The sequence below is a fragment of the Trematomus bernacchii genome, unplaced genomic scaffold (assembly GCF_902827165.1).
Source record: "Trematomus bernacchii unplaced genomic scaffold, fTreBer1.1, whole genome shotgun sequence".
NCBI lineage: Eukaryota > Metazoa > Chordata > Actinopteri > Perciformes > Nototheniidae > Trematomus > Trematomus bernacchii.
In genome coordinates, this window is record NW_022987477.1 from 6,438,375 (window position 1) to 6,466,153 (window position 27,779).

Consider the following 27,779-nt stretch of genomic DNA (forward strand, 5'->3'; position numbering starts at 1 on the left):
GGTGAAGTTGCTGATGTGTAAATTGTGGTTTTCCAGATGTTTAATTGAATACTTCAGTACCTTGGCGCACAGAACGTATTCCCATCTGCACATGACCATCGGTTTAAAAGGAATGCATCTCAAAACAGACAACTGCGCAGTCTGGAGAAAATACCTTGCGATATTTATTTATTTTTATTTATGGATGATCTCTTGGGATTTTAATGGGGCTTATGTATTCCACTCAAATCATCGCAGTGTCAGATCATCAGTACCCAAACACATGGAATCTTAATATAATCTGTGGATTTAAATGTCTGGCAGCCTCAGTCCTGCAGAAGCCATTGCTGTAAACAGGAGGCGCACACTCTGTTCTGCTGTTAATGCACAGGGCGCAGAAAATTATTTTCACACTTGCAGGAAACGCATGCGCGCAGAAGAGAAACCAACCAGTTTGTATCAAGTCGAGGCTGACGGATGTGATCGAGGCAAACAAATCTCCTGCATTCTGGCATTCATGGTGACACAGTGAGTAGACATTCAGATTCAACTTTTGGAATGATTACTCGCATTTGTGCATTTTTTAATACAATAAACGGGATAAATGATACAGTTGGGCTGGAGCATCTTTATGTGAATATTCCAGGCATATTTTTCCATTTGTGCGTGTTGTGGTGTGTATTTAAATAATAATAACGATGTTTAAACATAATGTAGATCTGTTGCTCTCTGCCTGGCCAGAAAACCATCTGACTGTAAAATTATCAGCTTTTCTCATCAAATAATGTAATTATGTTTCTATAAATGGCTGCACACTGCTTGCTTTAGGGGGATTGCTTCGAATCGAACATCATGCATGAGTGTGTATGAGTGTGTGTGTGTGCATCCTCCCGAAGATGCGACTGATGGATGCGATTGCTGCGGTCCAAGAGTAACGCCTTGTCGCTATCATTACTGCTCATCCCTCACAGACTGGGAGCGAGGAGGACAGAGAAAGGCGGCTGTTGCTCATGACAATTTGTTTTTTTGTTGCATTCAGCATGAACCATCAAACCGGTAGGACATCTCGAGCTTTCAACTGCGATATATGCACCTTAAACGCACCATACGCCTCATTTCTTGATCGGGAAATGTCGATTTATTGAGGATGCATTGCACAGAAGTTGACCCCACTCGTCATGATCATGAAGTGTTCGTGCGTACACATGTTACCACTTTCCTTTACAGGATTATCTGGCCTTTCATTGCTTATTAAATCAGGTTTAAGACAGATCCAGGCCTCCTGTCATCTCTTAATCTCTTGTGATGTCTTGGATGTTTGTGTGCGTAATGCGCCAGCTTGATGCGGTAAAAAAAGAAAAAAACCTCACTGTGGTCTCCATGTCTTCTTCTCTTCGCAGTCCATGGGCTCGGAGCGGGTGGAGATGCGTAAGAGACAGATGCAGGTTCATCAGGAAGCAGCTGCCAGTGTCCTCCAAGCGCGCCACAGAATGGGAAACACCCCCACCAACGCCTCTAACGCCTGCTGCTTCTGCTGGTGCTGCTGCTGTAGCTGCTCCTGGTAAAAACCCTGCCTCACACTGCTGTACATGGGAGATATGTGGGGGAAAAGGCCCATTTACTGTATTTTGGGTAGCCTTTAATAATACATCTACCCCACACAAATATTAACTGAGAGATAACTGGAGACAGTATGTTGAAAAAGGCTATCTTTGTAAAAAATGAGAATACCCTTTTTTTTAGATGATGCAGTTGCTGTCTAATATTCTTGAAGTCCTGTTTCAAACGGGGGAATACAATGCAAAAACATCTAAAGAATAGCCCAAAACATAATTATATTCATCAATATGGACTACAGGGTATTAATAAGCAACAATTTGATAGTTTGATAATTGATTAATTAAACATTGGCTATAATTGCTGCTTTTTATATTTTAAACTGTATTAATGTTAATACATATCTTTGAGTTTTGGACTTGGTGGTTGTACAAAACAAGTCTTTTTTTTAACGATAAACAGCCATTTCCAGACATAATGATCAATCAATGAATTGTAAGAAAAGTAATTTATTGTAGCATAGTTTTAAAAATATGATACACGGCTTAGGCTAACTGGTATAATAATTGGACATTCATCGATATGTAGGTTTTTAAGTCTTAATCATTGAAGACTAAGGTAATTTTTCATATAAGTGTATCCCTTACTGGCCTTTGCCAAATGATGGATCACACATCATACACAATAATATCAGCTGTACTAGGGTTTGACCCATTACAATCCTATAAAAGAATATAGATTTTAACTCGAAAGGTAGCTGTTTTGAAAAATGTTTTGTTCTTAGACATACATTTCCTGTCATGCCTGCCATACTTAAATGTTTTAGAATGTGTGGGCTTTAGAAGTTTTATTTATATTGAAAATATGTTTAACTTTATATTCATGCAATCCAAAGGGTGTGTTGTTTAGAAGTATACTGCAGGAGACAAAACCTATCCAAGTAAGGTTTCCTTCATATCAAATCTTGTCACTTCAACATGTTTGCAAACAGACTCGTAACTTGTATGTTGTTGTTTTTTAAGTCCAGTGGAAAACCACACATGAGACCTGTGACACACTAAATGTAACTGGACACAGCATCAGCAAACTGCATCATTTTACTAAGATGTCCCTCCTGGCCTCATTAAACAGTACCAGCTCAGTAGTGGAGACGACTTCCTCTGCCTCCATCCTCCCACCCATTCAATAACACCATCCCACACCACCATCCCAGAAAAACAGGAACACAGTGGTCCTGTGACCCACGCTGGATCTCATTGGACGGAGGCCTCAGGGGGTATAACATGTTTTGAATTGTCCAACGTACTCTTGTGCTTCCTCTGAGGACAGCCAACCTGTTGTGTGCTGTGTTAAATCACTCCACTGGGGATGAGTAATGTATATCAATTGCGTCTGATTGTTGCACAGCTACAAACAGGTTCCCAGAGGGGGGGTGGGGTGGGGGGTTCACAGCAGACTCTCATCTGAGCCAATTAGTGTACAGCCAGATGCTACATCAGGTGATGGGAACATTTTAATTACGCATAGGTAATCCCTACAGGACGATGTGGACAGTTTATCATTTTACTATTTATGCAAAGGTTCCCAGCAGAGCTTCCTGAATCTACTGTAGGTGTTCTTTTATTTCAAATGTCGCACAAACAAAATGCAGTCCCTCCAGTATGGTACTGTATACTAGGCCTGCAGTAAATATACAAAATGGAGATATACTATTGTATTGCTAGCCAAGTTATTCTTCCTGGCAACTGCAGCGATAAGGTGATTCTCTGAATCGGGTGCCCTTTGTGTCCCCCAAGCTTACTTCAAAGATTTTAAATGAAAGGAAACTACAACATGTATTTTTAAAGCACTGAATTAAAGGAACAGGGTGTTTTGCATTACAATGTAAAACTAAATATATATATATAGTTTTTGTTTTATAATAATTAGTTGTCTTTGTAGTAGACAACACACATTTTTGCATGTCCACACTGAGCATCATCACATATTCATTGAATATTAAACAAATAACAATTGCCAATTATACCAACATTTTGATGCTAATATAATCATAATGCGTGTGTACTTTAACTGAGAAAAAAAAATCTGAAAATATACATGAATTATCTATGAAATTGCACTATTGACACTCGTCCCCCAGTTTGTTTCAACCCTGTCACGCTATACATTTTACCCCCCTATTAAAATAATGGATCAGTCCATGTGACATCTGCATTGAGGGAGTGACATCACAGAATTGTGTCAGTGCCTTTTCTTACCTATATTTCATTTTTTTATTGTCAGATTGAGATTGTCAAGCTCAACATTTCAACTCTGTTGTATGAATTACTTATAGTAAACAATTATTTAGGAAAAATTAAACAATAGTTTTGCAAAATATTACAATTTTATGATGTCCTTAAATTCCATGTGCTGTCTTATACTAAACAAGGTCTCATGGCTATTTTTGCCAAAAACTTCAACCCCGTCACATCTTTTCAAGGAAATTCCTACTGTAGTAATTATATATATTTTGTGCCTGAGGTGGGAACATTTGTTTTCTCAAAGTTTTAAGTATTCCAGTACCAGATATTATGATCAAAAATGCAAAAAATTTAGTTTCATTTTTCAAAAATGTAAAGACCCAAAAGGCACCCGATTCAGAGATATATAATAGGCCTACAGTGCGATAAAAAAAACAATCTTATTTTTACTTTACAGTTTTTGTATGGAGTTAACAAATACAATATTTTGTGATACCTGTCTGACGTTTAAAGTTGATAATTGGCATTTTTTTGGTATATTTGGACAAAGCCAGGCTAGCTGTAAACCCCTTTCCCAGTATTTAAGCTAAACTAAGCTAAGCTAACTATCCGCTAACTGTGCCTTTATATTTGACGTACAGATATGAGAGTTGTATCAATCTATCTCTTGGCGAGAAAATTATTATAGGTATTTAAAATCGCACACTTTTCCTAGGAAGAGGAATGCAATGCTACATTTTACAATCAAATTTCAGATGTGCGTCAAATGTCGCTGTAGCACAATCTGATAGAGATCATTTAAAAAAACATGTGTCCAGTCCCTTTATATATACAGTCTATGGTCCAGTCACATAGCTTGTACAATGAACTGCTAGAAATGGCCTACTGAGCTTTGACAGGTATGATTTCACAGAACTATATTATTTTTAGTAAGGTAGGCTGACATTAAAGGAATCGAGAGTTATTTAAATGTTGGCTGCAGTTTCAAAACTGGATGAGAAGCTATTTATGGCCTTATTTTCTGTTTTGTTTTTCCAGTTTGACTGTTAGGAGTGAGGACGAGACAATACAGAGGTCCACTTTTGAGCGCAGGACAGAGGGAACCAACAATTGTGAAGAAAGGTAATGGTTAAACACTGTGAACCTTTTGTGTGAGAGAGAATTAAATAACAGTGAACCAACAGATCTATTATTTTATGTTTTAGCCCGAAGCCCACTCTGGAAGACGCTAGCTCCTGGCCCATGTCGTTTGAAAAGGTGATGAAGAGTGCAGCGGGCCGCGGCTGCTTCAGGCAGTTCCTGAGGACGGAGTTCAGCGAGGAGAACATGATGTTCTGGCTCACCTGCGAGGAGCTCAAAAAGGAGACCAACAAGACTGTGGTGGAGGAGAAAGTCCGTCAGATATACGAAGACTTCATCTCAATCCTGTCCCCTAAAGAGGTGAGTTGGTGTGACTACAGCGATTATAGTGCTGGCATGTTTTTGAAAGAGTTATTGTTTAGTGGAACAACAGAAAAATAAATCATCAACTAATGAAAACATCTTAAATGTTCTGTTAAGATTTTGGGGGTCGAGGAATAAAAAGCAAATTTAAAGACATTATCTAAACTACTGTAACTGTTATTTTCTTGATTAATAACCTTGTGTTAATTTGTTTTGTCCATACAATGTCATACAAGACATTTGGAAAATAAATCCTCTTATTACTTCCCAGAACACAAGACAGTTTATTAAATCACTTATTTGTCTCATCAAAGGTTATAGTTGGACATTTTGGGAAATAGCGCTTATCTGAAAAGCTGTTTTTGTTGCTCTGCACATACATACATTTATTTTGCAGTATAAAGTTTATACAGGGGATTTATCGAGCAGTGCACATATTTTATATAAAAAACACAGCTTTTTCAGTTCAAAACTAGTTTGGTATGAGTGTTCTTGGAGTCAGTAAAACCACATTTCTGTTTCCCCTCCTTAATGTGACAACAAGCACTAAGTTGGGTATATTTCATTTGCTGTTCTGGAGGAGACAGGCTTTTCTGCCTTGTTGGCAAAAGAATAAACAGGTTGTTGCTCATAAATGCTAGTGACTGATGCAATAGAAAATGGTTTCATTTTTAAGGAGCTAGGCAGAAACGGTGCGTATACACCCTGCATTTTCTGTTAATCAACTATAAGATAAATATGTTCAATCAATCATGTTAGCTCTAAATCGTGTAATGACATGAATCAGTGCTTCAATCTTTTACCTGCTCATCTTCTCCAGGTCAGTTTGGACTCACGTGTTCGAGAAGTGATAAACCGCAACATGCTGGAGCCCACCTCGCACACGTTCGACGACGCGCAGCAGCAGATCTACACGCTGATGCAGAGAGACTCATACCCTCGCTACATGAACTCAACTGCGTACACAGATCTGCTGAAGAGCCTGGAGGAGCCTCCCCCCGAGCCATAGACCCACCACTGACACACACTTAGCTTTTGAAAATGGCGCATGCGTCCCACCCGAAGGAGTTCTGTGTTCCTGTTGGAGTACCGCTATTTAGAGAAAGACAGACAGGAAAATGACCACTTCTTAAAACCGGTCGTCACCCAGCTGTTAAGTGCGGTTTATTTACCCATGATTAGCTTACCAAAATACTCGGAGCAAACAAGAACAAATGCTTCAGCATCAGTTACTTGTTAGAAAACATATCTATATTTTTATATATTCCCTAGCTTGACATTGCACTTTTCTACCTTGTTTAATGAGGGAAAGCATGCATCTGTGAGCACTGCATTTGTATTTAGGTATATTGTGAGCCTTAATGCATATCCAGTTCTTATAGAAACTACTAGGTTTTATTTAACAGTAACTTATGAAGAAGGAAAGTGCCTTGGAATAAGATCTTCTACACTAGCACCTTTGGTCTAACGTGGATGGTGCGACAATGACTTCATATGTTGGTGCTTTCAGCTCTTCTCAAAGAAAAAAAGTTTATACAACTCGATGAGCTGAGAACCGGAAATAGATCTTGTCTGTGTGTTTCAATACTGTGATATTAGTCATATTATGTTTAATTTAAACAAACTGAAATACATGACCATGACCACTGATATATTTGTGTATTTTAAAAGATATTTGTGCAAAATAGATATTTTAATTCTCACAAATTAAATAAAGCACAATCGTATGTTGTTTTTTGCAGTTGTGTGTTTTCAACATATGGTACTATAAATTACAAAAAAAATTCCTATGTGGATTGCATATAAGGCTGCCTTAAAAAAAATGTTTTCTCTGAAAATGCTTTGTTTAGATTTTTGTAACTAATTATGGGTGCAAAAACATGAACTGTCGATTATTGTTTTTACATAATTGTTTAGCCTTTAAGACAAATCCAAAAACACCAACATAGCATATTTAAAATATATTTATATTTTTAAAAAGCAAATCTGGAGGCGTTTTTATCTAGTAAATTTGTTATATTTCTTTATCAACTAATAACTTGCTTCAGCACTACTACACAAAAAAAAGAGCATTTAACAACAAGCCATTTATTGTGAGATATTAGGAATTAAACCATAAAGTATAGCCCTAGTTATTCCAGTACATGTGTTTCCTGCAGGAAATGGCTTGTCTTAATGGCATAGCTTTACAATCAAGCAACTAAAGTTACTCTAACACTGAGGGTTGTGTGTGGCACCAAGTCAGGATACAGCATTGTTTTTCGTTATCAGTCTCTCCCGGGTTAACATGGAGCCCCAGTCCGGTCCGGCTCTATGAGTAGCAGCGTGGTTTATTGTCAAGTAGAAAGTGGTTCAGGGAGTCCGAGGAGTCAAACCCGAAGGACTCGGACGGTGCTGTGCAGCTCCAAGATCATTCATCGCCGATGGCTGGAAGCTGCTTCTCTATGAATCGTTTCACATCCACCATTTCCTGCACACATACAGAATCAAATTAAATATATTCAGTATAGAACCGGAGCCTCTGAGTAAAATGTGGCTTTCCCCACACTGACCTCTGGACAGGCGCTGTGAGGTAGACCCCGATACGACTTGAAGGTGATGTTGGCTGGATTGACGAGGCTCTTCATCTTCTCTGCTGTCTGGCTGCCAAACATAAAGGGAACCACGGGGTCGGCGTCCCCGTGGCACTGAAGGACGTGCATGTCCTTGTTAGGACAACTGGCAGATGCCTGTGAACAGAAGAGATGAATAATATTGTTATCATCTTATTATGAAAGATGTTGGGATATTCCTAGTACAATTAAACAGAAATTCACTATAAAATTAACTACTGGGGTATTTCACCTTTGTTTTTGAGCAATTAAAAGAAGTGGGGAACGTCAATAATTTGACATTAACATTTCTCTAATGCTGTATTTGCATCCAACGCAAAGCAAATTTGACTGTGGGATTACTAAACTAAAGGATGTCATGAATAACTACAACATGATCCCATTTTGTAAAAAGTCTGAATTCATGCTGTGTCCGGTCTGTCATCAAGACAACAAGCAAACAAAATGATTGTTTCGGGAATGCTGTTCACATTGATCAGGGATATACTAACATTATAGCTGCACCAAAAGCCGCCTTGTCTAAATTAGGCATAAATACAGCAGCAACATTATTATTATTATTTATTGTTTTGCGCTTTGTGTGAACCGACCAAAAGCTTCTGTTGTCGTGTTTACTGAATCACTGAAAACCTCTAAATTAATCTTTGTCTACCTGAGGGAAGGACTTGCGCAGAGGGAGCCAGCAGCTGAGAGCGACCACTCCGGCTAGCTTCTGCTGAGTCGTCAAAGCCGTGTAGAGTGACAACGCTCCACCCTGGAAAGAAGAAAACAACACACAAAATAATCTTAGTTGTGATAATATTAATAATCTGACTACTGACACCCCTACATATTTATATATAGTATAACGCCTTTAAACATGTACATTTTAGAGAAAGTAGCACATTCTTGACATCGGGGTTACAAATATTCTATTTATTAAAATGTGCAAGTTACTGTAAAATATGTATTTTTCAAGACTCTGCAGCTTAAGTACGTGCAATAAATGACAAAACATAAACGTAATTATGTGAGAATATCTTCTGAATGTGTTTTATTGAATACATTATATGCATAACCAGTGAATCATTAAGTGTTATGTAACGCATCATCTGCGTACATGCCACACTTACCTGTGAAAATCCACCCAGGAGAATTCTGTGTGAAGGAATTCCATTCTTCACTTCTTGGTCTATCAAGGCTTTAACTGTGGATACATTAACAAAAACACTTGCTTCATACCGGCATCCGTTAACAAGCTCTTATGCAACTCAAACAAAATAGCAGCACATTCCTAACGACTTATTATAAAATGAAATTGAAAGACTTACTGTTCTCTGACGCTCTTTTTATACCAGCCTCATCTTCATTTGCATCTGGGTTCAATCCATAGATATCAAACCTACACATGAGAGAAATCATGTGAGGCTCATTGTGTATGTGAAGATGGCACACATATGTTCAAATACTCTGACACTTACCAAGATGGCATGGACATTCTCATGTTCAAAGAAACTGGCATGGTGGGACTGTAAACAATGGAGAAAAGTAACATCACAGTTTGGCTTAACATCATTTAACATGACAATAATTCTCTGGCAAACGATAGTAAACAAGGTGATTTTTACACCATTTATAATAGTGGATGATAAGACATTCAGGATTGTGCAATGTTATAGATGCTGTATAAACTTACGCATGTGGACAGATGTATTTCACATGTGGTATCCTGATACCAGCAAAACCTTCTGCCCAGCCATGTCTGTCAAATGGGACAAAATTAAACTAGTTTGACTAAAAGTATTTATGAGAGACCAGCAATAGTATTGTTGCACAACAAGAGTACAAAAAAAGGCTGTCTTCACATACCCTGTATCACCAAGTCCATGCAGGAATATCACCTGTAAAGAAACAGAGAAGGTAACCGTTAGAATAAGTTAAGGCATGTCAGAACGTGATGGCATTTTTACATGTAACCAGTTGAGTAGTTATTGGAGCCCACAGTTGCTTTAGGTTGAACTTCAACTAGCTTAGCGTTAGCAAATGTTCCCTGGTTAACTCACCGCCGCAGTAGCTTTCCGGGCAGCAGGCACAATGGCAGGTAAAGGCGCTGACATACTATTGCCGCACATACAGCGCTGAGGCAGCTGATATGAAGAGACAAGTTAGCTACCGCGTAAGCTAATAACGATATCCCCTCCTGTCAATCTGTGTCGAGCTTTGTCCGATTCTGGCTGTCAAACAACAAACAGTTTAGGGGCAAATCTCGAACCCAGGATGAAAGTCAAGGTACCGCCGCCTCGTATTTCTACTGGCAGTGGTACATTTATTTCAAGAAGTTGAATTTTGTTGAAAATAATACACCGCCGAATTACACTACTCACCACCTGCACTGACATGCGTTGTAGACCCGCCCCCTCCACTTCGTGATTGGCTGTCAGCAGCAGTTCCTTGCCGATTTAGAGCACCGATTGGTTAGTAAAAATGTCAATCAATGCTACTTAAATAAAGGTTAATTCGCATAGAAATAACAACAAACCACAACTCGACAACTCAGAAATAAATACAGTTTGTTAAGATTACAAAACAATACAAGCATCATATTTGAACAATATTCAATGGTGATATAAACATTTAACAAGAAAACACGTCGTGACCTTTGACACAATTGTTAGGGCTTAAATGTGTTGTTTTATTTGTTCTGTTTACCCATTAAACTTTAAACAAGTATTTTTTCTCTACCTCTATGTTACCAATATGTAGTGACATTCACCAACCATAAAATACCGCTTAAAATGCTTTACGACACAACTGTTTATGTAGCACATTTTGACTGTTGCCCTTTTATTTTGAAATTTGGATCTGCCACGTGAAGCACTTCCGCTCAAGTCAGTCACATGACCTATATGTCCTTGGTTTGGCAACTAGTGACATGTGAGGAAAAGAAACATGTCTTTCCCTAAAAAACCTGGTAAAGCGTTAGATATTTTGAAAAATCTCCCGCGGATAACTTTAGCAAACTTGCGGCCTGAGCCAGGATCTTTTAGGGCGGTAAGTTTTAATGTTCAATCAGTATTTAGGCTATATTTTGCAGCTGCTCTAGCTAACGTAGCTAGTTAGCCGGTTTTGGCAGTGGAGATGAATGCTAATATGTCAGTTGTTTTGATAGGATGATACATTTGCTAGCTAGCTAAAACCCTTGCATTTGTTTTTTAATTGTAGGATAAACGTCTGGGCAGAGGACAGGATGGTGGCAACAGAAGCGGCCGAGGACATAAAGGACAGCGACAGAGAGGCAACCGGCCTCGGCTGGGATTTGAAGGGGGTAACACTCCTTTTTATCTCTCCATTCCAAAATATGGCTACAATGAAGGACACAGGTAAACAAGTTACAGTCAAGGTTTTCATAGATCATAGATTTTATGTCATTGAAATGCGTCTGTAAAGAATTGTAACACATTTCTCTCACAAGGATTCATAACTAGATTTACATGGATAATCATAGTAGTGCATCTGGTAGAAATGCATATTAATACCCCCAAATCCTACACAAGGCCAGTATAAATGTGGTATACTGTAAATGTTGTTGCTGCTTAATGCTGCAATTATACAGAATGTGTTGCATGGATTATTTGTTATACTATTTGTTATTTGTGTCAAGATTCAGATTATCTCAAATAATTTCAACCAATAAATGTCATATTTGTGTGTCGTCCACAGTCTGCGTCCTCAGTACCAACCTTTGTCATTGAAACGACTGCAGTACCTGATTGATCTGGGCCGTGTGGACCCTTCCCAGCCCATAGACCTGACCCAGCTAGTGAACGGCAGAGGGATAACAATCCAGCCTCTGAAGAGGGACTATGGAGTCCAGCTTGTTGATGAGGTAATTTCTCATTGAGCATTGAGTTGTTTGCTCCAAGCATTAATAAAAAGACACATAGGCAGCTGTTTTCTCTCCTCCAATGTTTAAATAACACTTATCAGTTACACAATTGTCTCTTCAGGTCATAGTATCAATGGGAGAAGCATTATTAGAGAAATCCCAGGTCAACTACTAATTGCCACGTCACAGGACATCCTGCACACACGGCGTTTTTAAACCTAAACTGTCAATGGTATTCCCATCTGTTTCTTTTGTTTGGTTGCCAATGACAGTTTCAGCAAGTCTCCTGTTTACATATCTATTTCAAGTGACAAACAGCTAATAACCTGCCCACACTGATGCGGTACTATACGCAGTGTAAAATCCAATTATGTGAGGGGTATAGCTGTACCATGCATACAGTATTTTCTATACATCAAACACATTCTACACAACTACAAAGAAAGTACCTGATGCTGACAGCAAACCATAGATTTCAGGAGAGAAAAAACATTTCAACTTTTTTTTATAAAACATTGACTCCTATGCAAGTTTGGTAAACAACCACTGCGATGTAAGTAATAAAAGGGTTCAAAGTGTGGCTCTGGACAGGGTTCTTACGGTCATTAAAAACCTGGAAAAGTCATGGAAATTCAAAATGCTAATTCCAGGCCCTGGAAAAGTTATGGAAAACAATATTTTTCCCAAAGTTTTGGAAAAGTCATGGAAATGTAACTAAAGTTGCATCAAATATAATTTATATTTTATCTAATCGCCGAAATAGTAATACTATAATGATAATAAATACTGTATCGTATAGTAATGAAACGTAAAAGGTTAGGCATTTAACTGTCGAGGTATTTTGCCGGTGAGAGATTTTAGTTGCTTTAGCCTGTAGAAGCTAGTAAGCCTACTATTGGATTTGTTTTAGATAGGCACAACATGTTTCATATGCAGACCTTATTTTCCTGTTCCATGTTAAAATAAACCATTTTCAGTGGTACCGCTGAGAAAGAGTAATGGAAAATTAGGTAAAGGTCATGGAAAAGTCATTGAAAATCATTGGTGAAAAAGTGTATGAACCCTGTCTGGATCATCTTGCGCCAGTAGGTGGCACCATATAACAGTAGTGTCAATGTCACAGATCAAGATGTTGTTTTTTTCGACCCATGTCTTTTGTTCCCTGTTCTGCTAGAAGTGCCACATATTAAGTGCTTTTTCTGTTCCAGGGTGCTGACAGATTCGCTGCAAAAATCAACATTGAAGTTCAGAGAGCATCTGAAGGAGCTATAGCTGCTATTGAGAGGAACGGAGGGGTCATAACGACTGGTTTCTATGATCCTATAAGTCTTGGTAACTAATAAAACAGTCTCTATCCATCCATAATATAACAGGAAGATTGTTTAGATAAAAAGCCTTAAAATATATTCTATTTTCCTGCAGGTATTCTCATCAAGCCTGTACCCTTCTTCTTGCGTGGGCAGCCCATTCCAAAGCGCATGTTACCAGGGCAGGATATGGTTCCCTTTTACACAGATGCTGAAAACAGAGGTTACTTGGCAGACCCGGAGAAAATCCAGCAGGCCCGGCTAGCCCTGGCACAGAAGTATGGATACATTTTGCCAGACATTTCAAAGGATGAACTGTATCACATGCTCGCCATGAGGAAGGATGTTCGACAGATCTTCTTTGGCCTTGCTCCAGGCTGGGTCGTTAACATGGCGGAGAAAAAGATTCTGAAACCAACTGATGAGAAACTTCTGAAGTATTACCGCTCATAAGGAGATATATGATTGTACAGTATCTCATGGTGAAAATCTGAAAATGACTGAGGTTTGGTTGTTGAAAATGTGTAAGAAATGTTGTTTCCATTTTCTATTAAAAAATGTGGAAAAAGATTAAGAAGTCTTGTCTTTTTAAATTCAATCTTGAACTATATTTTAATTTGTTTTGTCATCTCATTAAAAGGAATTTATCTTTTGACTACTAAGACATGACTACATGAATGAGTGTATTCTGACGTCCGAAGGCCTTGTTTCAACGGGCTCGTGCGGCATGATGGAAGGAACGTGAAATGTAACAGGTGAGGGGGAAATAAGGAAAATAAGATAACTCAAAGAATGAAAACAGGAAACAGATGCCTGGTGATGTGTGTTTCTTGTGAAATGGGTTGCCTCGGCCCTAGAAGGGGAGTTTGAAATTAGTCATAGGCAGCTGTATCCTGGTGTGGACGTTCAAAAGACCCCTCTCCATCCTCTTGGAATACAATCACAGGCAAACACATATACAACTTTTCCCCCGTTAAGACATGAAAATGCCATGGATACTTTGATTTCACTGTAATTAAATCTAGATGTGGTATTTATTACTTTCACCCACCGTCACACTTTCACTGTTTACAGTCGTTTAAAATGAAAGCCAGTTTATTGAAATGCAGAAACTCATTAAGATTTTGAGATATTACAATCAACACTTAAGGGCCATTTGCACCCTGCCTGTACCAGAATACACTCGTAGGTTTGGGACTGGATAATTGTTCCCTTGTGTTTAAACTCCATTACGCTCATGTTTATTTTTTGAAGTCAAAATGGCACAGTCGCTATATATAACTTGGTATTTTACGCAGATATTGTCTTAAGGGACGCTGCCATAGAATTTCTGCTGGTATAAAAACACTTTATCAAAGGAAGCATATGTTTGTGTGTGTGTGTGCAAGACCACAAGCATTGTGTTTCTATACAAAGTCCACTCTGCCAGGCAGGCAGCTCTCAATTATGTAAGAATAAAAGTGACAACGAAATTGAAACCGAGTTATTTTAATGACTTTAAGTAAGTTATTGTGGTTCATTTTAAATGTGTATTTCATACAGTATTTGTACATTTTGTCATTTGTTACCATAAGGGAGAAAGGTTAAGCTTTAATGGCTTTGCTTGTGGTTCTCTGAGTGTTTTCCTGAATCTCAAGTATTCAATAAACCACACAAGTAGTGGATACATACACACAGCCGGCCCTGCCAGGAAAACCAGCCCAAATCCTTACAGCATAATACTTTAAATAAATCACGACACAGGAAAGAAACAGCACAATCATTGTTTATGGCAGAACTACAGCGCTTATCTTCAAAGCAGCAGATCCTTTTGAATTTCTATCAGGTCTCAGACGAGCGAAAGAGAGAAAAAGAGTGAGCACAAACATCGACTCTGTGGATGTGTGGCTGCTGACAGTTTGCACAAAAGAATGAAGCAATCAAATCAAGTATTTCTCTATCAATTACAAGAAAACAAGTCATTCACTTTGGCTCAAAAGATTTGTTTGTCTGTTTTAAGGACAGGAATTTTATCTTTGGTTTGTGCCTTAATAATCTAATGTCTGAGTCTAACCAGTTCACACTTTTTAATTAAACATCCAGGCATTGCTGATGGAGCTGAGCGGATTGTTTTGGTTATCTGATGGCTTGAATGAGCCGTTTAAGACAGACAGATATCATGGTGTCTCACAGGTCTCAGTCTAGTTCCAGTTAATAATTAAGGCTAATTACAGGCGTCTTTTCTTCTGTCTGTGGATGTGAGACGTGTGGATCAGGTGTTGGATCAGGATCAGATTTACACATAGGGGGATATTTGGGTCCAAAAATGTTAACATAAAAAAATGGCCTGCTGTGGCACTTACATTCAAAGCTTGGCTGTCTGAACAATAAAACAACTGGAAGACTCTTTCAGATAAGACTCTTATCAGCAGAATACAATTCCTCATTTACAAAGAATAGTGCTCTTTCTCTCTGTTTTGCCTCATTAGCCAGTCTGCATGATAGACAGATGCAATACAATTAGAAACAAGTGTGACTACAATTCAAGAGCCAGACTGAAGACTCGATGGATGTTTTCTTTGGAACTGTATATCAAGTGAACATTATTATTCATTTGTAGACTAAAATACTATGTTTACATGTCTGTGGCTGATAATTATTTTCACTTCTGATCAGTTGTCGGTTGCCTTTGAGAAGAAAGGTTAATGAAATGCCTGTCAAAAAGCTATAATTGTGTCTTTAACCTTGAATATATTAACATTAAAAAAGACACCTCCTTAGAAGTTGAACTAATTCTCTTCCTCACACTTTCTCAAGTAACTTTCTCATATTCGTATTTCTATTTACGTCACATTTTATCCATGTTCTCTCAGTCATGCAGGCATGTGAGCTTTTGCATTTACGAAAAGAAATACAGATTTACAGTGAAAACAGGGAAAAGCCGAAAACCCTTACATTAAACACAATGTAAATACAAACATTGATCAGCGGTTGATAAATGAATGTCAGATGGATAAAACACTAAAGTTTGCACACTGCCTATGGCCCTACCTGGGCCTGCAGGTTTGAGTGTGTGTTTGAAGTCTGCCTGAGCCTGGGCTGTTATCTCTGCTCAGAGGTGGGGGGGGGGGGGCATCATTGTATTCTGCTAATGAGGCTACAATAAGCCTGTCTACTCCAGGGGGGCATGTAATCCTCTCAGCTGGCCTGACGTAGGGCCGGGCAGGGCGCTGTTTACACGGGGAGTGTGGAGGCTAGCACCCATAGCTTCTGTCTACTGTTGAATCTGCTCAAACACCTGATTAAGAAGTGGAGGTGGGAGCAAGGGGGTGAGGAGGGGGGGGACATGCCACTGCATAGAATGGTGTCTGAGGCTTGACACGGTGTATCTTGATGCTAGCCTGCTGTGCCCATACAATACAAAACAATGCAGTACCGTCCCTCGCTGCGAAGATCACGGTCATTTTATCCCCTTCACACCTTCACGGCTATGAAACAATGCAGCTCTCTATGAATGAGCCACTGTAAGGAAAGTCGGTGGGATGGCACTGAAGTGGCAGAGGCATACAGTGCTTCATTATGGGAGGTCAAGCCACAGGCCTCAGGCTTGTACTCCTTCATTTCTAGGTGGGTGGATGTCTTCAGGGTCAGCAAATCCTCATATATCCATAATAATTGTTCATCAGCTGTTGTGGCATCTTCATTGACAAAAAGGCTCCAGTCCAGGTAAATATACTCCACTGAACAGCAAAGCATCCTTTTCCTTCACAAATGTCCCAAAGTGCTCAAAATCCAGCCAATATCCAACCCTGAGCATCATCCTTGGTAAATCCTGCTGAGTTTTTCTCCAGCTCTTCACCTGTGCCAACTTGGCAAGCACTGATCCAAAGTGAAGAAGGAGAGGAGTGTCCCATATATACTGTCCAATACAATGGCACATTGTGATCAGAAAGACACTGAGAACAATCCCCATTCAGAAAGTACTGTGGCCATTCTGCTTGTTTGGCTATGAGACAATGTAAGATACCTCACTGTCACTTTATAGATTAGGATTCATCAACAGAGCCGGAATAAAGGACACATGACGCACTAATGTAGTTATAAACGGTTTGGAAGTGGGGAAAAAAACATGATTATTATCCAAACTTTGAATTCACATATTAACCTCTAACCCTAAACAATATTTAGCCGACTCAGTTCACATAGTCTCAGTCGAAACTAACGTTATTGTATTCACGCTGCGTCGTTCAAGCTAATTGATTAAATCCATTAGTGCTTTTCACGGCGTGTTGGAGCATGCGTGCCGTTTAACGCCGTGGATGTGGATTCAAACTCTAATTCTGACAACCTAAAGAAAAACAACCCCCCCTCACAATAACAAACCATACATGGCTTATTTGAATAAATAATTCCGTTTTAAATACACATTGAAAATCAGAATTTTCTAAGGTTAATATTGATTTCCTGAGATATTTAATACAATCGTCCCATCAAAGCCACAGGCACTTTATCAGTTTCGGCTGATACGAAGTGGCTTACTGTAAGTCCAGTTGTCAAAGGGAGACGAGGAGCACAGTTGCTTTTATCACCATGTTATTGAATGTCACAGTATTGATCTTTTTTTTTTAATTAAGATATCAAGATCCACTAAGCCTGATGTATTTCTACTGCAGGGTTAAAGTCCAAGATGCTCCTAATAAGAATATAAAATAAACATTGCACCCGTTTCACTGTGCCATTGCTTTTACGCATTGCAGTGGACACTTTCTGTAGGTTTCTTACAGAAAAAAAGCAAACTCGCCCTGCATTTCCTTGTGTATTAACCCTTCTAATCCATAATACACAGTATTTACAATTTAAATAGACCACATAAGTGACTCGTCTGCCGGGACAAAGCAGGGCAGGTGCAGGTATAACTGTGGGTCCGTGTATTGCAGATTTAACGTCGCCGCTGTCACCATTATGGTGTCTATTGTCTGGTTAATGTTAGTTGTGACACATATGCATTGAAACCATAAGAAGCGAGCACCTGTAATGGCACCCTATTATATTAAAGTGGGATCACATGCACCTTAAGAGTTTCTAGAGATCATTAATGGTGAATACACGCATTATCATTATTTATTTTTGATTGTTTTATGGATTTTAGTCTATAGGCTACCATCATTTTCTATGTGATTTTCCCGCAATAATCTAAGTCTACTTGTACATTTTTGGTATTTTTAAAAGTCAAGGACTTACAATAGTTTTTTGCATGTCTCGTGCTTTGTGTCACCAGAAATAAAACCTTTATTTGTCCATTAACAACGTGCTGAAAGATAATTCGTTTATTTTAATATTAAATAAATGTTTTTTTAATTTCCCTAGTAATATATGTGTAGAAATGTATATTATAGCATTCCAATAATATAAATAATTCATTATGTATACTCAAGAGTGACTGATGGTCTATTTCACTTTTATTTCTTATGATATTTAAATAATATTATTATGATAATTTAACTTGTTGATGTTACTTTCAAAATGTAATTTTCAGCTGTGTTATTTTGGAAATAACACATCTGTGAAAATCTGTTAAAAATAAATGCTGGACTGAAAGAGAAACGCTGCAGCCATCGTGCTTCAGTTTCTGTGAGTCTGAATGGAGTGTTCACTGTTTTCAATACTCTTTGTTATAACCCCCAAGCTTCAGTCAGCCTATTTCGTTGAACTTTTTTTTTTGCATGCAGGTATTTTTGAAGTCCTGAATGTGAGCTCATCACGCCCCTGTGTGCACACCTGACCTATCCGTTTTTGTATCAGGCAAGTATTTGTGCGCGGTAATCGTGCAATAAACACGCATTGATCATGTTTGTTTCTGTCCTGTAAAATGTACTTTGATAGAGAGACAGTGGATGGCCGATAAGAGCCGAGAGCCACAATGTAATTAGTAACCAGCCCTGCCTCCTGGACACTTTGATGTTCACCTATACCCTGCTGCCTTTCAGGACCTATTGATTAGATTCCATTTCTCTCTGATAGCCAAAGGTGTCATTGGATTTCCCTAATATGGGTTTAAGTGAATCAAGGAACATGTCTTAGACTTTTTCCTAAATGTCAAGAACTCTTTTATTTACGCAGAAATAGAGGAGCAGTCAAATATGTTGGTGATTATAGGAGGACTAAACAAACTCAGTCCTACTTTGACTTTCATCATTTACTATATAGACAATGTTATTGTGTTTAAGAGGAAAACACGTTTTTCTCTTATTTTGGAATCGAGACTTCATGGATAAATGTAAATAGTTCATGGTCTTTTAAGCTTTAAATGGGCATTACATGTTATTTTGTTATATTAAAAGCCCATTTGAGTTTTATTACAGACTCGCGTCTCTTCTCCATCTGAAGTTTCGTGCTATCGTTGATTGGGGCGTCAGATGGGCCTATCACCGTCCTGAGAAAACACCTGAAATTCACACCTTAAATCCACTCCTCCTGGCCTCCTATTGGTGGAGCGCCCACATAAATCGGTCCCCTCTGCATCACTAGGAGTATGACAGCGGAGAGTCAAAACATCATCACCATCCGTAGCATCAACATGCATTTCAGCCACGACCCCGCCGCTTTCCAACTTTGCGCAAACCGTGCCATGTTCGAGGGCGAGGACTCGGGCTCCGTGGACGGGGAGCTGAAGATCGAGGAGCGCTCCCCGAGCTCCGGGCCCTCCAGCCCGCTGTCAGTGAACTCGGACTCCAGCTGCGCCAGCCCCGAGGTCAAGTCTTTGTTAACGCAGCAGAGAGTCAGAAGGCCCCTGAACGCCTTCATCATCTGGACCAAAGAGGAGCGCAGGCGGCTGGCACAGCTCAACCCAGACCTGGAGAACACGGATCTGAGCAAAATACTCGGTAAGAATTTGAATAAACAACGTGAAATGTATTGGAAAACCAAAAATGTTGCTTTAGTTAAATGGACTTATGGAGAACAAGTGTTACCTCTTAAAAACATTATATTTTTCTTTTGTTATTTGGCCTAGAGCATCTCTCATATCATGAAAACCACTTTAATCCTGCTTTGAATGGGTCTACAAATAGCTCAGTTGCATAAAATGTTGGCTCATATGTTCATTTTGCTAAACCGATGAGTATACAAATCATTGACCCCGTTGTGTTCTTGCAGGAAAAACTTGGAAGGCCATGTCTCTGGTGGAGAAGCGTCCATACATGCAGGAAGCGGAGCGTCTGAGAGTCCAGCACACTGTCGACTATCCAAACTACAAGTACCGGCCCCGCAGGAGGAGGCAGCCGAAGAAGAGCTCCAAAGCCCAGGGTGTGGAGCTTCCTCACTCCCTGCTCTGCGGCTCAGGCTTCCCCGGGTCCTACAACCTCACCTACCTGCTCCAGAACCAGCAGCAATACTCACCAGCTTTCCTAAACTCCCAAGCTAACTTTGTCCCTTTGAGCAACAGTTACTCAAACTCTTATCCAGACACAGCCACGTGTGCAGCAGACGTTTTCCAAAATAAGTCTGGGGTGTACCCAAACCCTCCTGCGTACCCTGCAGAACCTCAGCGGTATTTCGATGGTCAGCACATGCAGTATGGTTTCTCCAGCGCTGCAGCTCCACATGTGGATCAGGGGGAGTCCAGCACAGTTTACGGGTGCCTGTTGTCTGTGGGGCCCTCCCTAGAGTTCTACCTGGAGCAGGTTCAGCTGGACATGCTGTACGATCTGGACCGCAGCGAGTTCGAACAGTACCTGGGTCCAAACCCTCAAAGGCCGGAGTCAGTGGATCCCAGCTACATTCAGCAGAGCAGCCACCAAGAGGGACGCTCACTCGCATAAAACTACAAACAATGTGTATGTCACTGTATATAGTTTGATAAAGACTGCTGGAACTTTATATTGTGTTTATGACAAGTTGTGTTTATGACAAGTTGAATGTCTTCTGTACTGTCACTGTATATAGTTTGATAAAGACTGCTGGAACTTTATATTGTGTTTATGACAAGTTGAATGTCTGATGTAATTATATTGTACAATAAATAATTAATCTTATGTTCATGTCCTTATTATATCTTGAAAATGACTGGTGGATAAACAGACTGACACCATTTTAAATAATATAACTGCTTGAATCTCCACATTATCATAGTGGGTTGTAAACCATCTAAAAAAAGTGTAAAACTGCCTATAAATGCTACAAAAGGGAGCTGAAAGTTAACTGATACCAAAATCTTAATATTAAGTTTTGACTTGTCTCATCCTAGAGTGTTTATCACAATAAAAAAAAGGAAAAAAGACAAAGCCAGAAAAGTTTTCATTCAGTTGCTCCTCATGACTGGTAAACAGATCTTAATATGACTTCAAATGATTTTAAATAACTCATTAAACAATGTTGCAGTTATACTAGTGTCCCTTCTACTGAAGGCCACCCGCTGACCCTCTTTTATCCCTCCATGTCTTTCTTGGCTCAGAGAGGGAAGCAGGGTGGGCGCCAGGGGCATAAACTTCCCAACTTCCTGTTTCATTTTAAAACATTTCACAAAGGCTCTAAAAATATGCCCTAAAATCGCCATATCTCCAAACTTGTTCGACTTTGGCTGCCAAATTTGGGAAAATGTTTATTTCCCTGTCCTGTTTTTTCTGTGTCAGAGCCTCGAGGTTGAACTGTCCTGGACAGATATGAGTTTTGGGCCCTTCCTACATGTCAGGTGCTGCAAGGTCAAAATGTGCCCATACAGTAAATATCAAAGGTTTATTTTTGCATTTTAAACTTCTTGGAATTTTATATTTTCCACTGACTTTACAGGCTTTTGATGATAAGACCCGTCAGTTAAGATGTCCATTTCCATTTCAAATCTGCACATTTGTCTTCAATAATTAATTTCATTTACACATCTCTTCTAATGGATAAGAACAAAACTTAAAGCCCAATTATATAAATATGATTGATATAAAAACATGTCGCCTGATGTCTCCTCTGTATTTTCAATACATTTCAATCTGGTCATAATCTAGCAGAAAATGCAAAAAAATAAAACAATATATCTTAATGAAACAATAGTGTATGCATGTATGTATGACATATAAACATGACTGATTTTAGTTACTTAAGAATAACGTTTGTGTAAATGTGTGGACAACTATTTATAATCAGAAATCTATTCTATTCTATGGCAATATATAGCATGTGTAAAATTATAATAATATAGCCTTTGAAAGTAGGAAAGCGTTGCACCCTGACTTTTTTGGCAACATTGAGATATATATACACCAATATTAAAACTTATGCCATCAATGACCTTTTTAACTATTAGTTGATTCTGTATTTATTAATAATTATAAAGCCATCATAAAAATATATGACCCTAAATTAGTATTGGTAGTACCTTTGAAACTATACTATATCAAAAATCCACAATGCAAAGAGTATTTTTCTTGATGTAAACGTCTTCGAAAAAAAGTCATGTGAACCATCAGTGCACCCTGGGATTTTTTTGGTCTCACTCCAACTGTGCCCTAGATAGCACTGTCGATTTGAGTTGCGACTAATTTATCACCAAGATATCCCAACCTAAAACATGCTCCACCATACAGTTGAGAAGACAGCTGGCAGCAGATATTCGGAAATGAGTCAGTGATGGAAATGAAATCTGGAGGTGATGAGGAAATGGAAGGCTGAAGGAAGGATAGCCTTACTTGGAGGAGAGAACAGAGGCGCTGATTAGGAAAGTGAAAACCTGCAGCAATCCAAACACCACCTGAATAGACGGAAGAAGTCTGACGTCAGTTCAATTCCCATGACAATATTACAAAACATTCTGCAATGCGAAATGCAGAAATGTGCTGCGATTAAAAACATATAAATACACATGTTTTGTGTATGTTTTATGTGCTATCAGACCTTGTTTTCCCTCCTTTGAGCATCTGGAGCTGAGAGCACTGGTTGTTTTTCTCAAACGTCGGCCCCTTAGCAACAATTAATGACCAGTTGCAGGAACTTCCTGAAGGAAAAACAACGGAATGATATCAGTGTTTCAGGTGAAAATATCATCAACAATAAACAGAGACGAGAATAGCAGCTGGACAAATCAGATATCTCAGTCAAATATTTACAAAGCTGGGTTTTAACAGGCTTCTGGTCTGTTAAATTTTATAAAACAACTGAGAGTAAAGTTGGAAGAGGCTGAACTGGATAACAAATGGGGAATGTCTCCTCTTTGAGAGTGAATTTGTGTTGTGTCCTGATTTAGTTGGCTGGTTTTAAAACCTTTGAAATACATTATTTTGAGAGATTTTCATCCTGCATCGCTAAATCATTTATAGACCATGTTATTAACAAAAAAACACCTATAGTCTTAAGACAGTCCCCAGTTATTTTAAGTAAATAAGATGCAGAAATGTAGTTTCTATAAATACATTTCTTGCAAATGTAAAATGGATTTCTTGTTTGCATTTTTGCATCCGAAAAACGTATGTAATCTCCATGGAAGGTTATTTCTGTCAGTATTCCAGAAATGGACACATAGGCCTACATGTTTGAGCTTATCACTGCTGAAGAATGTAAGGAACTTCAACATGTCAAACAAGCTGTAATACAGATTCCTCAACCATAAAATACTTTTCTTGTTAGAGATTAAAAATGTAAATATGCCAAGTATGTGTGTCCAATATTGACAAGCCAAATAGCTGGAGTTTATATTAAACCTAGAATAGATTTGAGCTCACTTACCTGGAACATTTTTGAGAGTTTCTGAGCCATAATTAGTTTGTTCTTGTCTTACCTCCTGCACAAAGGTCGTCAAGTGTTTCCTTTGGGTGAATTCTGAGCTTCTGTGCAGATAATGCTCATCCGAATATTATTCAACAGGGATTTCTGAGGAAACTGAAACAGGATGAGCCCTGAAGTGAGATGCTTGACTGTTTCTTTTCCTAAAGAAGAATGAAGTAAAGAGAAGGTTTAGTTATTTGGAACTGGAAAATGATTTGTCCTTAAAATAAACATTTAGGCATGCCCTTGCTCATACACACAGGAATTTCTGCTTGAATTAAACGTGTCTGATCACTTCATTACGTCAGTCTGCTCAACCTCTAATCAAGCCCTAATTGGGCCCATCAGATATAACCTCATCAGGCCATTGGAGTTTCAGCAGCCATTCACCTTTATGTCTCACAGCTTTGCATCTTGTGGGATTTTAGATAGGATCCAGACATGTGCAGACTGTAGCTCAGGAAAAAACTTCAAAGGATTGAAAAACACAACGTCCTCTTACTATCATCTATTAACGAACATAGTTTCGATTTTATGTTCCCACATTTTGACTTTTCTGTCTCTTGGGGAACACTCAGCAATAATTCAATAAAAGAACATTATAATCTATTACCACTATATAATTCACTACTATCACGACTACCTCATGAAGAAATAGTCCTATGCAAAAACTGCTCACCTTAAGATCTTTGGGTAATCAGACTAAACAGGAAGTTATATGTTTAATTTCAATGTAGTGAGCATCAAGAATACTCAAACAGTTCAGTAAAAAATTTCATATCTTTTTGCAAAAATGTAGTAAAGTGTCAAATGTAATGAATGCAAGTACAAGGACATGAACAGTGTGCACAATGAAGAGAAAGAGCACTTGTCTCCATTGTATTATAATGGAGCAAGAAGTATATTAAAACCAGTCCACATCAAACCAAACCAACTGCATGGCTAGAAATAAATGTGGGTAAACTAACCTTTTCATTAATAATACATCTATTTATTTTATATATGTACAAATAAATCCCCAAATAAGGAGGACAATGTCTCATTCTAGTTTGAACAGAGAAGAAAAACGTCTTATTTGTAGTTATTATAACCTTAGCCAGTGTAGATACAGACAGACAGTGGCCGGCAGACAGACAGATGATTAATGTAACAGGGTCCGACAGACACACTGAAGAGAATGGAGCAGTTGGGTGTGTCCCTGTGACCTGCTGGGCAGATACAATACTCTATCAGTCTCTCAGCAAAGACGCTAACGCCTGTCAACAAACACTCAGGGGATGATGTACACAAACACAATCCTCAAACATGGCTGGAAGTGTTTGTTTGTGTCTGGGCTGTTTTTAATGTTTGTTAATACTGCACATTTATTATTTTAGTTGTAAAAAATGCAGGTATTTTAACAACAAATACCTTCATTGGAATAAAATATAGCGTGTTGTTCAGAGTCCTTCCTACCAGATAATTTGTGTGTGGAAATACCGTCACACCTTCTTCCTCAGTGTCCTCTGGTGCTTTATGACTCAGTCTGCGAGTATGTCTCTGAGTTTATCTGCAGTGTGTATGTGTATGTGTATGTGTATGTGTGTGTGTGTGTGTGTCTGCGTAGGCTAATAGTTTTTGGATACTGACTAATGATCATTCCAGATACAGAGACAAACCTATCGACCTGATGTGTTCATATTTGGATATTACGTCAAAGTGCATTTCCTTTGTAGGTTTTAATTACCATAACTTGATGCTACCGATCCTTTCGCTGGAATGACACAGTATTAAAGTAAACAGGAAATAAACAATTATATTTCCTTCCATTCATTTACTCTTTGTTAGCTGACATTTTGCTTAGCTATTGTTGCTCTCTCAGAGTTTCTAGCAAAACATAAAGACGCAGATTTACCTCTGTAAATAAAAAAAAATTGATCCTTTAAGTAGATGTTAACACAACTGCTTCACATATTTATTGGTGACTTTTCAATTTACCGGCTGAATTAAGAAGTCGCACGTAGATTTTCCATTGCTAGCTAATTAAGCTAACGTTAGCCCCATTAGCTGAAGGAAACTCACAGGGTTTTTCATGTTGTAAAAATATCATACAAAGTATATTTCTGCATTTATATCTGTTGGTGTTTGCATCTGCTGAATGAGACTACTTAGAGGTAAAGCACATGGTTATCATTCAACCAAAAAAAAAACATATTAATGTTATGCAGCAGCTAATTCAAATCTCTATGTCATTTGCGCATAGGCTAACAATGCTTATTTTCAATACACCAGTGGCACTGTAGTGAAGTTAGAGCCTTGTCAGTGGGCACCTGTTAGTTAGGTGTTAAAGACGTGGCTTCTTTAACACCTCTGCTGATTGACTTAGCAGGGTCAAATCCTAACAGCTCACCATGCCCCTCAGCAGGTAGCGCACTGTGTGCATGCAAGCAAGCTGGTAGCACCTGAAGGCAACACATTGTGTGCTAAGCTGCTGCTGTAAAATCACTTTGGTTATAATGCTCTGATAAGGTGTTTACAGTGGGAAAAAGCCAGAATTTAACATCTTGTCTTTACAAGCAGATAACAAGGGTCACACGATTTATGTGAGGGTCAGGAGAGGGATTAGATTGGAAAGGAGAAAATAACTTACTTTTCACTTTAACTTTAAATGGGAATAATTGCAAAGTCTACAATACACAGGTTCCTTACTAAACATGTCCTTGCAGATATTAAGATTAGCAGGAAAAAGCTTATTTAACAACAGAAGCTACTGAGATCAATAAAGATAAATCAGAGTCAAAATATATATGTTAGAAAAGTGATTTGAGGCCCTGGCAGGTAACGCAGAGTAAACACTGTTTGGTTTGATTGGCAGGTTATTGTTGAGTCTGTGTGGGTGTTGAGGAAGGTTGGACCTTCTCTCAGGACGTAGCCTCACTTCCCTCCCTCAGAGGCTCTCAGGAGGAGAGCAGTGTGCCTTTTAACTTTTTATACTTGTGCTGTGTTTGTTAAGGCCACATTCCCTGAGCCTGGCTGCGACTTGTGTTATTCTTCCTGTGCTGTTTGCCCCACTCGCAGCTGGAAGGACAGGAAAAACGATCTGGAAAACTACTTCATGTATGTCATCGGTGATTACAGGACGGCAGCACTGTGCCTGGTATTGGCAGCCTCACGCCTTGGCTCGCCGGCCTGAATCATGTTGTCCCATGGGGGCAACGCTGCGCACCCCTCCTCACTCAAGGCCTCACTTCTGCTTCCATGCAAGGAACTCTGTGAGTCCATGCAGCCCTGTCAGCACTCTTCCTGTGGAGGAACTGGAGAGGAAGCTCCACCAGGCAGCCTGAGGTGGCCAGAGACCTCCACAACTTTCAATTTCTTGCTTTTATCTTTCCAGTTGGAACACAAATAACAAACTCTGCATCACATACGCAATTAACAAATGGTGGAGGAAAAATACAACTTGTAAAAATACTCTATTACCAGCAAGACTCCTACTTTCAAAATATTGAGTATTGCAAACAAGACAATATAACCTTTGCTACAGAGCAGCTTCTATGGCTCAATAATAATGCAAAAAGAATTACATAACAGTAGCAATAAGACATTTGTTTTAATGTCCATTACATAACAACATAGCTACAGTATGCCATCCATATAATACACGTCACAAGGTGAAAGCCCTGAGTGTATGATTGAACTATATTGTGTTTTTCACTTAAATACAATATGACACACTATTTGATGAATTATAGTGTAATAGAAGCAGGAAGTATAAGAACATTGAAATAAAGTGTCAGCACCTCAAATCTAAACTCAAGTGAATGCAATTTGCTGTTTTTCACCTCTGCGATCAACAAGATAACGTTCATTATTTTTGATCAAATCAACCATTAGATCAACCTTATTTATGGGATGCAAACATTCTCTCAGATCCCTTTTCTTTTCATTGCTTCCTCCTTCCTCTGCTGCCACTTTCCCAGGCAAAAGACCTGCAGGAGCAATCTGCGGGGATCAGGAATGACAAGGCAGTCCGGCCTCCCATTGTATGTGAGCGTTTACTAAGCAT

General features: G+C 38.9%; 4 protein-coding genes across 5 annotated transcripts; 3 read left to right on the forward strand and 1 right to left on the reverse strand.

Moving 5' to 3' along the window:
* Positions 1-389: 389 nt before the first annotated feature.
* On the forward strand, positions 390-6,949 carry LOC117496950 (regulator of G-protein signaling 20). Of its 2 annotated transcripts, none has more exons than XM_034148825.1 (5): positions 390-507; positions 1,380-1,540; positions 4,818-4,901; positions 4,985-5,219; positions 6,043-6,949. In XM_034148825.1, exons 2-5 carry the CDS (start codon positions 1,383-1,385, stop codon positions 6,229-6,231), a joined length of 666 nt encoding a protein of 221 aa, XP_034004716.1. In that variant the 5' UTR covers positions 390-507; positions 1,380-1,382; the 3' UTR covers positions 6,232-6,949. The 2 variants fall into 2 exon arrangements, with proteins under 2 accessions (XP_034004716.1, XP_034004722.1); XM_034148831.1 differs by lacking the exon at positions 390-507 and adding an exon at positions 815-1,035.
* A 345-nt stretch (positions 6,950-7,294) lies between these two features.
* lypla1 (lysophospholipase 1) lies at positions 7,295-10,270 on the reverse strand. Its single transcript, XM_034145571.1, has 10 exons — positions 10,198-10,270; positions 9,877-10,047; positions 9,683-9,714; positions 9,510-9,575; positions 9,295-9,342; positions 9,145-9,215; positions 8,947-9,020; positions 8,487-8,588; positions 7,775-7,951; positions 7,295-7,692 (listed from the first exon to the last, which is right to left on the reverse strand). Exons 2-10 carry the CDS (start codon positions 9,943-9,945, stop codon positions 7,633-7,635), a joined length of 699 nt encoding a protein of 232 aa, XP_034001462.1. The 5' UTR covers positions 9,946-10,047; positions 10,198-10,270; the 3' UTR covers positions 7,295-7,632.
* A 432-nt stretch (positions 10,271-10,702) lies between these two features.
* On the forward strand, positions 10,703-13,576 carry mrpl15 (mitochondrial ribosomal protein L15). The gene is made up of 5 exons (XM_034145520.1): positions 10,703-10,864; positions 11,036-11,193; positions 11,534-11,699; positions 12,908-13,031; positions 13,122-13,576. The coding sequence occupies exons 1-5, from the start codon at positions 10,763-10,765 to the stop codon at positions 13,457-13,459; spliced, it is 888 nt and encodes a 295-aa protein (XP_034001411.1). The 5' UTR covers positions 10,703-10,762; the 3' UTR covers positions 13,460-13,576.
* Positions 13,577-19,562: 5,986 nt separating this feature from the next.
* sox32 (SRY-box transcription factor 32) lies at positions 19,563-20,805 on the forward strand. Its single transcript, XM_034145518.1, has 2 exons — positions 19,563-19,869; positions 20,141-20,805. The coding sequence occupies exons 1-2, from the start codon at positions 19,563-19,565 to the stop codon at positions 20,803-20,805; spliced, it is 972 nt and encodes a 323-aa protein (XP_034001409.1).
* Positions 20,806-27,779: the final 6,974 nt, after the last annotated feature.

Coding starts and splice junctions, on each gene's coding strand:
- mrpl15 (XM_034145520.1), top strand. CDS start 10,763: ATGTCTTTCCCTAAAAAACCTGGTAAAGCGTTAGATATTTTGAAAAAT. Junction 11,700..12,907: donor GAGTCCAGCTTGTTGATGAG/GTAATTTCTCAT, acceptor TTTCTGTTCCAG/GGTGCTGACAGATTCGCTGC. Junction 13,032..13,121: donor CTATGATCCTATAAGTCTTG/GTAACTAATAAA, acceptor ATTTTCCTGCAG/GTATTCTCATCAAGCCTGTA.
- sox32 (XM_034145518.1), top strand. CDS start 19,563: ATGCATTTCAGCCACGACCCCGCCGCTTTCCAACTTTGCGCAAACCGT. Junction 19,870..20,140: donor GGATCTGAGCAAAATACTCG/GTAAGAATTTGA, acceptor GTGTTCTTGCAG/GAAAAACTTGGAAGGCCATG.
- lypla1 (XM_034145571.1), bottom strand. CDS start 9,945: ATGTGCGGCAATAGTATGTCAGCGCCTTTACCTGCCATTGTGCCTGCT. Junction 9,715..9,876: donor CCCGGAAAGCTACTGCGGCG/GTGAGTTAACCA, acceptor GTTTCTTTACAG/GTGATATTCCTGCATGGACT. Junction 9,343..9,509: donor AAATACATCTGTCCACATGC/GTAAGTTTATAC, acceptor CATTGTTTACAG/TCCCACCATGCCAGTTTCTT.
- LOC117496950 (XM_034148825.1), top strand. CDS start 1,383: ATGGGCTCGGAGCGGGTGGAGATGCGTAAGAGACAGATGCAGGTTCAT. Junction 4,902..4,984: donor ACCAACAATTGTGAAGAAAG/GTAATGGTTAAA, acceptor TTTATGTTTTAG/CCCGAAGCCCACTCTGGAAG. Junction 5,220..6,042: donor CAATCCTGTCCCCTAAAGAG/GTGAGTTGGTGT, acceptor CATCTTCTCCAG/GTCAGTTTGGACTCACGTGT.